The 13,021-nt window shown below is 34.7% G+C and overlaps 1 protein-coding gene across 1 annotated transcript; it reads right to left on the reverse strand.

The window, feature by feature from the left end:
• Window positions 1-11,016: 11,016 nt before the first annotated feature.
• LOTGIDRAFT_111607 (hypothetical protein) lies at window positions 11,017-11,607 on the reverse strand (the record flags this gene model as incomplete). The annotated part of the gene is made up of 1 exon (XM_009049744.1): window positions 11,017-11,607. One exon carries the CDS (start codon window positions 11,605-11,607, stop codon window positions 11,017-11,019), a length of 591 nt encoding a protein of 196 aa, XP_009047992.1.
• Between the last annotated feature and the right edge of the window lie 1,414 nt (window positions 11,608-13,021).

The raw sequence follows: 13,021 nt of genomic DNA on the forward strand, positions 1-13,021 counted from the left end.
AAGATATTGTTGATTTAAACAAAGACACATTATTTAATAAAATTCTGACATAAACTGTCACCTATATTGCCAACAAATTTTGATGAGTTTTTACTAAGTCATGGACAATAACTCAAATTCTGGTGATCGAAAAATTATCAAATTCATTCTTGACTAAGATCTCATCATTATAAGTAATCATACCAAATTTCATTTAAATCGGATGAAAACTGCATTCTCTATTGTGTTCACAAACAAATTTTGACGCTTTTTTCATAAATCAAGGGCAATAACTCAAAAACCATTCATGGAAATATAGCCAACTTTAGACTTGACCAAGATCTCATCATTATAAATATTCACACCAAATTTCAATTAAATTGGATGAAAACTGTAGTCTCTATTGTGTTCACAAACAAATTTTGACGCGTTTTTCATAATCAAGGGCAATAACTAAAGATAGTGGAACACGGCCATATACGCCCTTCACGGCATGCGGATGGTAAAAACAAAACATCCATTTTAAGTTTCATCAAAATCGGTTGAAAACTAAGAGAGTAACACCATATTCAAGATTTTGGGGCAAGGGCAATAACTCTGCTTCTAACGGTCGAAAATAGCTCAAATTTGAACTTGAATTTCCATCAAAAAAACTAGTTTTTAGAGCGCTTACAAGCAAATGTTGACGGACCGACGGACGGACGGAGTGTTTACGAGCAATTGATGTTGATAGAAGCACTTACTGTATAGAGGTTAAAGGGCAATAACTCCTCAAAACTGACGTAAGAGGCCTAAATCTTGAAAAAGCCTTAAAATTAATCAGAAGTAAACTAAACTTTCTCAAACCTTAAGATTTAGGTCCAATAACATCCATTTTAAATTTCATCAAAATCGGTTGAAAACTACGAGAGTTATAGAATATTCAAAATTTTGGGGCAAGGGCAATAACCCCGCTTCTAACGATCGAAATTAGCTCAAATTCGAACTTGATCTTCGTTTTATGAATATGTATACACATATCGAATTTAATTTGATTCCATCAAACAATCTAGTTTTTAGAGCATTTACAAGAAAATGTTGATGGACGGACGGACGTCCACATAGAGAGATGTAAAAAGTTCCCTACCAGTAGGGTAAAACTGACCTGTCTCAGGACGGTCTAATCCCAGCTCAGATTTTGGGGCAAGGGCAATAACTCTGCTTCTAACGGTCGAAAATAGTTCAAATTCGAACTTGATCTTTGTTTTATGAATATGTATACAAATACCGAATTTCATCTGATTCCATCAAAAAATCTAGTTTTTAGAACGTTTACAAGCAAATGTTGACAGACGGACGGACGGACAGGGGTGCCGATATACGTCCACATAGAGAGATGTGGGCGTATAGAAAACCGTTGGAAAAATCGTGAATATTGAACTTGTCTAATATAAATGGTCACACCAAAATTTCATTCAAATCAGATGAAAACTCTCTATCGCGTTCACAAGACAATTTTGACGCGTTTTGGCTAAGTCAAGGGCAATAACTCAAAAACCGTCAAAAAATCGTGAATATCGAACTTGTCCAAGATCTCATCAATATAAATGATCACACCAAATTACATTCAAATTAGATGAATACTGTAGTCTCTATCCTGTTCCCAAGCCAATATTGGACGGACGGACATGGGTGACGACAATATACTTCTTAAAATTATACAAAAGTCACAATAAATAATACACCATAATCCAATACAATAACAAGAATAATATATTTGCCTTGAGGCCTGTAGGTACGTATGTGCTCATGTTTATATGTAAATAAGTGGTTAAAATCATTAATATTAGCACTAATTTGACTTTCAGATTTCATTAAAATATCAGTAAAATTCGATTTATAGACAAAGGAACGAAGACGTGAGTGTCAGATATTGCCAATTTTGGCAACGACAGTTTTGAATTTTTTCTATTATTTTTATGAGTTGGAATAGAATCCTCAAAATAGTACAGTTAATCTTAAAATGTATTTGCTTTCATAAAAATATACATGAACCTTTAAGAGGCATATCCCAATCCCCCATGCCACTGGTGCTTAACTGAAGGTACAATGTCTTAATCACTGTGCCTATATAACGCTGTGCCCATATGATCTGTGCCCAAATGAGCATGTTTCTAAAAGAAGTGTCCCTAAAGTACTGTGTTTAACTGTCTTGTGTTTAAAGTATTTGTGCCTTTATGATAGTGAACTCAATTTTAAGTCATAAGTGTGGAAAATGCTTTATTCCATGGCAATAATATTGAAAGAATACTGAATTTAAGCCCTTTATTTTCTAAATTATTTTTCGATTAATTTTCCTAAAATATTCCCCCCTGAGACCTGTTTCTGTTTTAAAAAGAATAAATATTCAACATTAATTTATTTGGTAGTATCTCAATGAGCTGTTGCTATAACCAAAGAAAATATAATCAAATTTAATATTATTTCATCAGACATAAATGGTTGAATTAAAAAACATTTAGGAATAACAGCAAACAATAAGTTTATTGACATTCATCTCCATTGGCTGACCTACTTCTTCATTTTCCATTTTTCTGGGACAAAATTCATATTTTTCAATATCCAGGAATTCCTGAAACATCAAAAATACTCAGTAAAATATTTTACATAAAAAGACAAAATTGTGGGAACTTGGAGGCGGTGATCGACAGCTGAAGTCTGGAACTGTAGACCTATGAGCCTATCGTATAGGCCTACATAAATTAGTAAAGCAGAAAGGGACCAACCTTTGTCTAATAATCGCTAGTCACACAAAGAAAAACATAATTTTGAATAACATAACAACCTGCATCACGTTGATAGATATTTGAACTTCTTGAAAATATTAATATTTTAATTAGCTAAAAAAGTTTAATTCATAACTTACCTCTGAAATGCTATCAATAAATTTACGCCATGTTGCTGAAACCGGAAATAAAGCATGCACGTACATCTTTGCGCATGCGTGCCAAGCATAAATCGTAATTTGACTCGAGTTGGCGTTCCAGTCAGTATGCAGTTCCATGACCAGATCTATTCAAAACTATCTTCATTTGTATTTTGCAGTGTTTATTATCAGTTTTACAGCAATTATAAAAATCGACTTTTTAATACAGAGTGTTAACACTTTTTACTACCAAACGTTATCAAATCAATGCGTCTTTTCACTACCAAACCTTAAGTGGTTTATTGAATTTTTACTACAGAATGTTAACATAATATGACTTTAAAATGCAACCTTACGCCACTGTATCAGGTCAGACACACTGTATCGAAAGCGTCCACAGATCTAGTTTTTTATCAATTCTTTTTTTTGATGTATATGTAAATTTCAATAACTCTGAAACTGTTTATCCATTATTACCAATTTCTAACTTAACTGAGATCTCATCAATATATACATGCATACCAAGTTTCATCAAGATCAGATTAAAACTGTAGTCTCTATGTGCCCACAAGCCAAATTTGACACGTTTTTACTCAGTCAAGGGCAATAACTCTGCAACCATTCACCATATTGCACTTGAAAATTTTTGATCAAAATTTGTTCCGATCTTTTTTCCGAAATTAATCCAAATATTCTATTTTGTGTGCTTTTTGATGGAGTGAGCTGAAAATTATATGTTTGCCAGCAAAAACTAATAATTCTGCACAGTTAAAAATATTGCATCACTTCCAGCTTCGATATTAATACTTCCGGTGGCATTACTTTCCGTGGAATTGAGTTATGCCAAAAAATAACATATGCGTAATATTAGTATGTTTAATACAAACATATTAAACTAAAAAACATGTACCAAAAGAGAAAAATAAGCGACCATATTTGTTTGCCTCATTTCAGGAAAATTCTTATTCAGAAGCATTTATCTAAGTCATCAAGAGAGCCGCATCTCGACCAGACATTATTTTTCAGTTTGGAGGCTTATATCTCATGATCTTGACCTTTGATGACCTTTATATTTACCATGATAACCTACTCACGATCTTTTGGCTTTTGAGTTTAGACATTTTTACTCTGATTTTACAGAGGCCTAAAAATGGTCCATTTGGCACTTTTTCGATGCTATATCTCAAACCCTAATTGATAGTAGCCTAATTTTTAGTCTTCAAGAAGACGAAGAAATGTCGCTATTAACGCTGTTACTACGCCGTAATCATAGTCGAAAGAGCAAATTGTTGCATCTAGAGAAGACATTCAAGGGAAACTTTCTTCCAACATATACAAGATCCTGAGAAATTTCGTCAATATCATCGCCTTGACAAGCAGTCTTTTAAAGATGTTTGGGCAATGGTCGACCCTATCAATTCCAATCAAGACAATAGAATGCGCCCTTTAATATGCCTGAGTGAAAGGCTGACCGTTGTGCTAAGTTATATGACTACAGTAAACAGCATTAATAGTAAAATTTCTTCATCTTTTGAAGACTAAGAAATACTATCCATCAAATTCAATTCCATGGGCGCAGCCATTTTGAATTGGTGCGTGACTACGCATGCGTAGATAAAGTTACCTCTAAGCAGATAGCTTTAGTTACGCGCACACACAAGCATTTGTTCATTCGTGGAAAAGCTATCGTCTTAAGGAGAAATGCACAAATGAAATCTGCCTGAGCTGAAGGCTCGTGTGTGGGCCGGCATTTAGTCTATAATGCTTAATTCCCACTCCTTCATGTGTTGGTCATTTTTGACATTTGTTTCATTTGTTCATTAAAATCAAATATCGTTCTCTAATTTAGAGTCTAAATCAATAATATGTCAAGTGAAATTTCTATGCACATAATTCTACTTTTGTTTTTACTATTAAAGCTAAATTAAAAAACACAAGTGTCTCTTTACATTTCTTCAGTGACAAATCTTTAAATACAAAGCATGCCCAACAAAATGATGCTTACCATTTCACCAAATACATTTTTCTAATAGTGACGTAATGCCAAACTGAAAGTAGTCTAAAGCTTCGGTTACATGAAGCCCATTCCGGTTGTCAGTATTGTTTTCTCTCCTTCTAATCCTGTATCGGGATTTTCTGTTTTAATTTTCTTGACAAGTTCATATAGAGGCTAACCTAACAGACCATCAAAGCGACGTGATTTGGCTAAGAAGGGAAAAACTTTTTAGAGTAGTCCATTAATTGGAAAATTAATATGTTAAATTACTGCTGATCGTTGGTCCAATCAGAATCCATTTCTCATAACCATATACCTGCTCGTACAGTATTAATAGAGCCCGGGAATTTAAAATACTTACGTATTAGCCTAGTCAAGACTATTTTAGCTGTTCGCCACTTAACACATGGATATTTTCCATTGAATCTTTCATGAAAGTTATTAAAAGGCAAGGAACACCTCCCTCTACATGTTGGCATGCAATTCTATGTATTTCATGATCAAACAACAAAAACCGATTAAAAAATAAACAGAATGACCATTTAATATGTTAACATCTCATCCATATATCACCAAGAATCGGGTAGGATTAGAATTCTTGGGCTAAGTAAGTTGTTTCGAATTAGAGCCTTTTTGAGAATAATAGAAAATTAATTTCTGAGATCTGAGATCTGAGATTCTGTGGTCGGAGTGTAGGCCTATATTGCATGAACGAATCTTATCCAATAGTAAATATAGTTATAAATAAAATAACATAGACGTATGTAATATAGACTCCAATTTAAGTTTTTAATGTCAATATGAAATAATAACATTAACAGTGAGTATTTTCCACGACGGATTCACTTGCCTTATAGGTTGAGATAATTAATTAAAATAACAAAATTGCTTTTTAATTCTAGTTCTAGGCCAACAATTAGCATAAAATATCCTATAATCTAACCTGTAACAATATTCAATGTAAACAGTTGGCCTAAATACAGTTCTTCATAATATCGGCCATATTGTCTCGGATTAAGAATCAAACGCGTAAATATGGAATATGGAGTTTTGTTTAGTATGGTGGTTCATTTAGAACATGTTTTATTTTTAATAAGTTATTAGTGTATTAGGATTTACGAAAATTTATCTTCATGATCAGAACAAGAGCCGTAATTTAAGACATCACAATAGTGTCCTATCAGCTGAACAAAATAATATAGAAGTGGATTTATGCAAAGAAATATAAAGAAACATAGACAGTTGGATTTTATGCATATTTTCCGTCAATCTTCGGAAACTCCCGGGAATGATGTCATAGATGATAAAAGATAAGTCGAATTTATCCTGGGTTAATCTGATTCGATTTGGTCTAAAAAAACCCATTTATCCTGTATCAAATCAAATTTGATTATGGTAATCAGCGCATTTATTGTAGCAGCGAATCAAATCGATATACGTTAATCGAGTAAATCAACTTTGCAGCGTCGTAGCTCTGTTAACTTCCGCTTTAGTAATCGCGTCCAACATGTCAAAACCATTACGTGCAAGGTAATTTCTTCCTGCCTTGCCACCATCTTGGAAACTATAAATAGTATAATGTTCATTTATCCTGCGCCAAACCAACGACTACCATTCGACTACCAATCAACAAGAAATACCATGATCAGAACGAGTTTGGAAGAATGAAGGAGACCGAGTAACTCACGCCACACCATCCAGGGCCGAGTTTCACCGCCATGTCATTTAACCCGACCAGATCTAACGAAGAATCAACAACCAAACCAACAACACCGAATCATCCAATTTGATCCAATCCAACTACCAAGACTACCAACAACTACCTAGTTTGCGATATCAGCATCCGCTGGAAGCGAACGTTAACTTGTCATCTACCTACCTACCTTTATCCTGCAGTATAAATCAGATTCGATTTGCGACGTCATTCTGATTTGGGTAATCGAATCAGATTTAAGTGCGTAAAAATGCCTATAGACTCTGCCATGTCTTCTTACACGTAATCAAAATAGACTTTCAGCAGAGACCTTTTCTGTTGTGTAAAATAATCGTATCGAATGGCGTTCGTTTTACGAACGTCCTGCTTTGTTTTCGTAATTTTGGGACTTTGCTTTTCACAGTTTGTTATCATATTGTGAATTCTTTTTATTTTTTGCAGAAGCAGAGTACCAGTTTGTTATCGTAATGTCAATTCTTTACACACACCTTCCTGTGTTTAGTTCACATTAGTTGCAGCAACCATTCTACAGAGTTAGACGACGATGTGCATAAATATAAAATGGAACTTTTTTGCAAAACCGGAAGTGCCACAGTTCAATATGTGCAAAAATAAAAAAATTCCAAAATTCGAAAATTTTTTTTTTTTTTTTTTGCCAAATTTGGCATTTTTTTTCAACTTCTTCTGTCCGATTAATCGGGTTTTTTTATAGCAAAGATAGATTGCAGTACAGTCAAACTTTTTGCATCACTTCCAGTTTACACAGGACATTGATTATTACAGTCAAACCTTTTGCATCACTTCCGGTTTACACAGGACATTGATTTTAACTTGCGGTTCAATAACTTCCGGTGTAATTTGTATAGGTAAAAAAAAATATGCTGATTCGTAGACGAAGTAATGACTAAAAAAGGAGAAAAAAAACCTGACCAGACGTGAAACTTTGGCTGCCATTTTGATTTTTCTGAAATGATCGGTCATTGAACGGCGTCTTCAGGGTGATTTTGGTCTATAATATCACGTTTAAACGCAGTAGAAATATTTTAGGTATATATGATAAAACCGAAATATTGTGAAACATAATAATAATTTTTATTTGTTAAATTTTTGTTCAAAACATGCTTTACACATTTGATATAACAGTTACCATCTGTTGGTACGTAACAATTTTACCTTGATATTCATTTATCTTTTTAAGTAGTTCAGTTCCTCTACCACCATTATTTTGATCTTTTTTTCTTTCAAATCGTCTTTACGTAAAATTATTTTCCCCGTAAAATACCAATACGTATGTTCGATGCTATTAATATTTTTAGTATATACTTTTAATTAAGTATATTTTTTTTTCACTTTTATTGATGATATTTCCATATCAAATTTATCTAACAATATTCATTGAATTCTTCCCATTCTTCAACTGTTATGTTCTTCTTGATCTTTCGAAAAAAATATTAAAATTATTAAGAGAGGCATTTAAGATTTCTGTTTTCTTTTTATAATAAGATGTATAACCTAAAGTAATCAATCCACAAGATGATGTTTGAACAGCAGTGAATGCAGCTAATATAGTTGGAACAATTACTGGAAGCATTAATCCACCAGTTAAAGTTGTTGCCACTATTACTCCTACTGTTAGATTTCGGGAAAGGGAGGGTTTGATTCAGGCCTAGGGTGGAGCAGACACTTTATTTAGAAATCAGAATTAAGGGTCTTGATATTGGGTTTTTCTTCTGTTCTGATTCTGATCTGAAATTAGAAAAGTATAGTATCTGTTATGTACTGATTGTTTTTAGTTTACTATGAACAATATTATCATTTAAGTTCTTATTTTTATTGAATATGCAACTATCATTTTCTACTTATAGACATGGGGGAATTTCTCTTGAAGGCTCTTATAGTTGGCATGAACTATCTTGCTTGCTCGATTGCTGGTTGTATTAAACGGGACAACAAAGGGTGCTATGCCTACATTATGATGAATATTAAGTCCTATAGGTCTTGCTGTATTCAATGTCTCAATCCAATGGGCTTCCCTAGATTGACGGAATTTGGTAGTTTCATCTTCGGGCAAGTCAATTTCTATACGCTCAATTGGGATTAGGGCGAGATCGTCTATTGAATGGTCGTCGAGGTTGAAATGATTAGAAACAGGCTTGTCTTTCTTTAATTTGATGTCTGACCTATGAGCATTAAAACGAGTTCGTAACTTATTCTTAGTTTCTGCTACATTTTGTTTGGGGCATTTCTTGCATGAAATTAAATATATTACATTCGAATGTTCACATGTTAGATGTTCTTTTTATCTACCTTTTATTCGTAGAGATGCTTACAAAATAACGAGTTTCTGATATAAAGGGACATGTTTTGCATCTACTGGACTAACATGGAGCACTTCTTAAACCTGGGGGTACTTCGGCATAAAGCCCGTTTTTAGCTTCTATCTGTGCTAAGGTGGAATTTTTTATGTTTCGTACAAATCGTTTAGAGTACCCACGCTCTTTCAGTTTTCAGAAAATAATCGTACAGACTTGGTTGAAATCAGAAGATCTTGTGCAAATTCGATGAAATCGTAAAACTTGTGACTTAATTATACCAGAAAAGGTGTGTTTTGGGTGAAAGGAGCTCTTGTGCAAGAGTTGATGAGTATCAGTTTCTTTGAAATACACTTTAATATCCAGTTTATTTGTTTCTGCTATGGAATCTCCCTTAAAGACAGTGGTATCGAGAAAGTCTATGCTTTTGTCACTCACGTTTGCGGTTAGTTTGATAGTCCAAACCATAAAAATGTCATCCAAAAAGCGTCCGTAAAAAAGTGGGTCAAATGGACAGAGGGGTAACACCTTACGTTCCTACTCTACCATGGTGGGAATCGTTTGCCCATAGCTGTCCCTGAAGTTTGTAAATATGTTTTACCATTAAATGTGAAATCGTTTCGACTAAGATAAATCTCTGTAGAATTGCATCGTTGGGTCTGTTTGGATCTGAGTTTTTATTAAAAGCTTTACGAACTGCAGTTAAACCAGTAGTGTTATCGATATTGGTATACAAATATCATTAGAGGGAACTCGAAGATTTTTAATTTTATTGACAAAATGGGTTGTGTCTTTAAGGTAGGCGCGATGTTGACATGCTAGAGGTAGTAAGAAATGATCAATGTTTTATGACACTGCATACGACTCACTACCACAGTCAGATATAATCGGGCGGCTTATAGGGATTTTATTCGAGATAAACCACTCCTTGGTTGGATTCTTATGGATTTTAGGCAAAGTGTTCAAATGTCTCTCAGGTTTGGCAGACAGATAGTCATATTGTTTCTGTTTGAGATGACTGGTTTTGACTAAATCGGCAAGAATATTGTTAATCATATTAGCAGTTTCTTTGAAAATTGGTTTTGGTAAAATGGCATAATGTTTAGGATCATTCAGTTGATTTTCTGCTTCTGAAACGTAATCCTCCCTATTCAAAATGACACAACATGAACCTTTGTCACTCTTTTTAATAACAATGCTATCGTCTTTCTTTAGTAAGTTTAACGCTTCACGTTCCACTCATGTGAGATTAGGATATTTCAGGATGGATGGCGGCCTGAGGGGGTGTCTACGTGGATTTAGGAATAAACATTGTTCTAGCACCACTTGGGGGTGGTTTCGAAAAAAATATGTGCATCTAAGATTTCGTTGAAATAGTTCAACGGATGGTCGGAGATAATTTAAGTTTGGTGTCGGAATAAACTTAAGTCCACGGTCTAATATTGAATGCTGAAGGGGTGTGAGAAGTTAACTACAGTTTGGCCTAGCGGTGGCCTCTCAATATTTTTATTCCCAGTAATTAGTTTAAAGACTTACTCGATGCTTGAAGCTGGTGTATCCAAAACAAATAAATACTGTTTGCTGTTTCTAGAGACCAATGAAGATTATCAACTGGTTCGAATTCTTCTTAGGGTGGTAAGATTGTTGCGCTGTTGATACTGGACTCCATCATAATGTTGTTGAAGGTGCTGAGGTTCTGTTATGCTATCTTCGAGATTTTATTTGAGATGGGTATACATGTGAAGAAGATCTTGGAGTTTAGGATGGTTTTGTTGGCTGTAGCGATTAATTTCTGGGCTTGGTTAAAGGAGGTCATTGGTAGCTGATCACGGTTGTTGAGGCCTACATGAAGAATAACTGTAGTAGGTTTGGAATCATGGTCGTATGATTCTAGGATTGACTGTATGTGATGTATTTGGGCACCGGGGTAAGAATGTATTGGGGGGGGCGGGCACGTCTTGACTTGGATAGAGACTGAGGGGTGGTTTGCTGATCCAAAAACGCACAGAAGGAAGAAAGGTTGGCGGATCCTGTGGATCACGCGGTGAAGATTCAAATGGGGGAAGGGGAGGACGAGTCTGAAAGTGAAAAGAGAAGGGGAGTGCCCTCTCTACGAGCGTTTACCTATGTCTGCTGGAGTAGGAGTGGGTGAATTTTGGCTTTGTTTAGGGGTTTGGTTCGGTAGTGTAGTGACTCCAGATGGTGCAGGTGTAGTGTCCATTTCAGTTGGAAGAAATATGGTTACTCTGGTTTTGGTTTCGTTGATTGTCTGGTAGAATTTGGTGATTACAGCTTGAGTGAGACGTTTCCTACAGGAGCGACGGGCCCAGGACAGGCATGAGAAACGATGCGGTCGACGCCAGGTGATGATAAAGACTTGGTACGAATGGTGGCCAGCTTCTCTTGAAGTGTGGTTTGGTAATTCCTCTTTATGAGTGGGGACTGGTTGGTGTCGGTGGGCTGGTAGTCGTTTCTGTTGTTGGTCAGGTAGGTGGTTACCTCTGGATTGGTAGGCTGTATTGTAGGTAGGTCGGTGATGGGGTGGGGTATAACTGGATGGGTTGGTTGGTGATCGATGATTGGTGGGTGGTAGAGGGCGATGGAAGACAGGGCCGTTGTAGGGTACGTGATGTTGGTTTGGTTGACGATTAACGTTTCTATGTCTGGCTTCTTGCCAGTGGTTGTTGTAGTTGGGGAGCATAATGAAAATAACTTGAGGTTAGAAAGGGAATGTACAGCGAATGTAACAGGAGGAAACTATAATGCTAGCGTGAAAATGTGGGGATCAAATTATGCAAGTAAGTCAAACTGGGTTTGGGGATATATAAAGTAAGATGAAAGTTATGATGAAAAAATGCAAATATATATATTTAGGTGATAAATAACGCTAACAATGATGTGAAAAATTATAACAAGTAAAACAAAAACTTATGCAATTGACACAAACCGGTTTTCCTTTTTTTTTTTATTATCCTTTTTCATGTGTCGAGGAATGGTTACCTTCATAGGAAAATTACTTTCAATTGCAAGTTTAACCTGGAAAGTTAACAACGTTTATTTCATCAACCATTTTGATGATTAAATGGAAGATTAAAATAATATGATTCATTTTTTTTCCTTGAGATTGTTTTTCTAATATAGTTATCTTTTTTTCCTGTTTTAAAACTTCATTATTAATAGTAGTTCTCCGTTGTTGAATAACACTATCATCAATAATTTGTATTTAGTGTGGAATATAGGTTTTAATTTCACTATCATCAATATTTTCTATTTGTTGTTTAATATTGGTTAGTTCTTTTTGTAATTCACTGTTAAATTTAGTTTCTAGAGTAGTTAATTCCTGTTGTAATGTATCTTCATTTATACCTGGTTTAATGTAATTGTTTAAAATCTAATTTTTGGTTTCCAATCTGATCGTCTAATTTAAGATATCGATCAATCTTGTTGTAGTTTAGAATCATCAATATAATCTAATTCTTTCAGTTTAGTTTCATCAATAAAAATCTTATTATTTAGTCGGCGTTTTAAGAATATTTTCACTTCAATTATTTTAACTTTTAAATGCTCCACATCTACTTCTACTTTTAGATAAAGACTTAGCTTGGCCTAGATGTCCTCCAGTAACAGAATCATTAGTTTGTTGGGGACAAATTCTCTCAATTTATAAGGTAGGATAATCAGAAATTTCTCTGTTTCTCTGCTTGAAAGCCAGATATAACATAAAATGCCGTTATGCATAGCCATGGAGTTAAATCTGTGCCAATAATATTTTGTGGTAGGGCATGTCATGGAAATTTCTTGCCAGTCAGGCCTTTTATTATTATTCGTCCAGGAGAGAACAACTTTTAATATGTGATCTTCCTGTTGGGAGATTCTGATATTCTCTTCCCAGTTATCACTTTCATTATTTTATATATTTTCAGGGCAAGTGAATCTACTTTTAGATAAAGACTTAGCTTGGCCTAGATGTCCTCCAGTAACAATCATTAGTTTGTTGGAGACAAATTCTCTCAATTTATAAGGTAGGATAATCAGAAATTTCTCTGTTTCTCTGCTTGAAAGCCATATATAACATAAAATGACGTTATGCATAGCCATGGAGTTAAATCTGTGCC

The sequence above is a fragment of the Lottia gigantea genome (assembly GCF_000327385.1).
Source record: "Lottia gigantea unplaced genomic scaffold LOTGIsca_14, whole genome shotgun sequence".
Lineage (NCBI taxonomy): Eukaryota > Metazoa > Mollusca > Gastropoda > Lottiidae > Lottia > Lottia gigantea.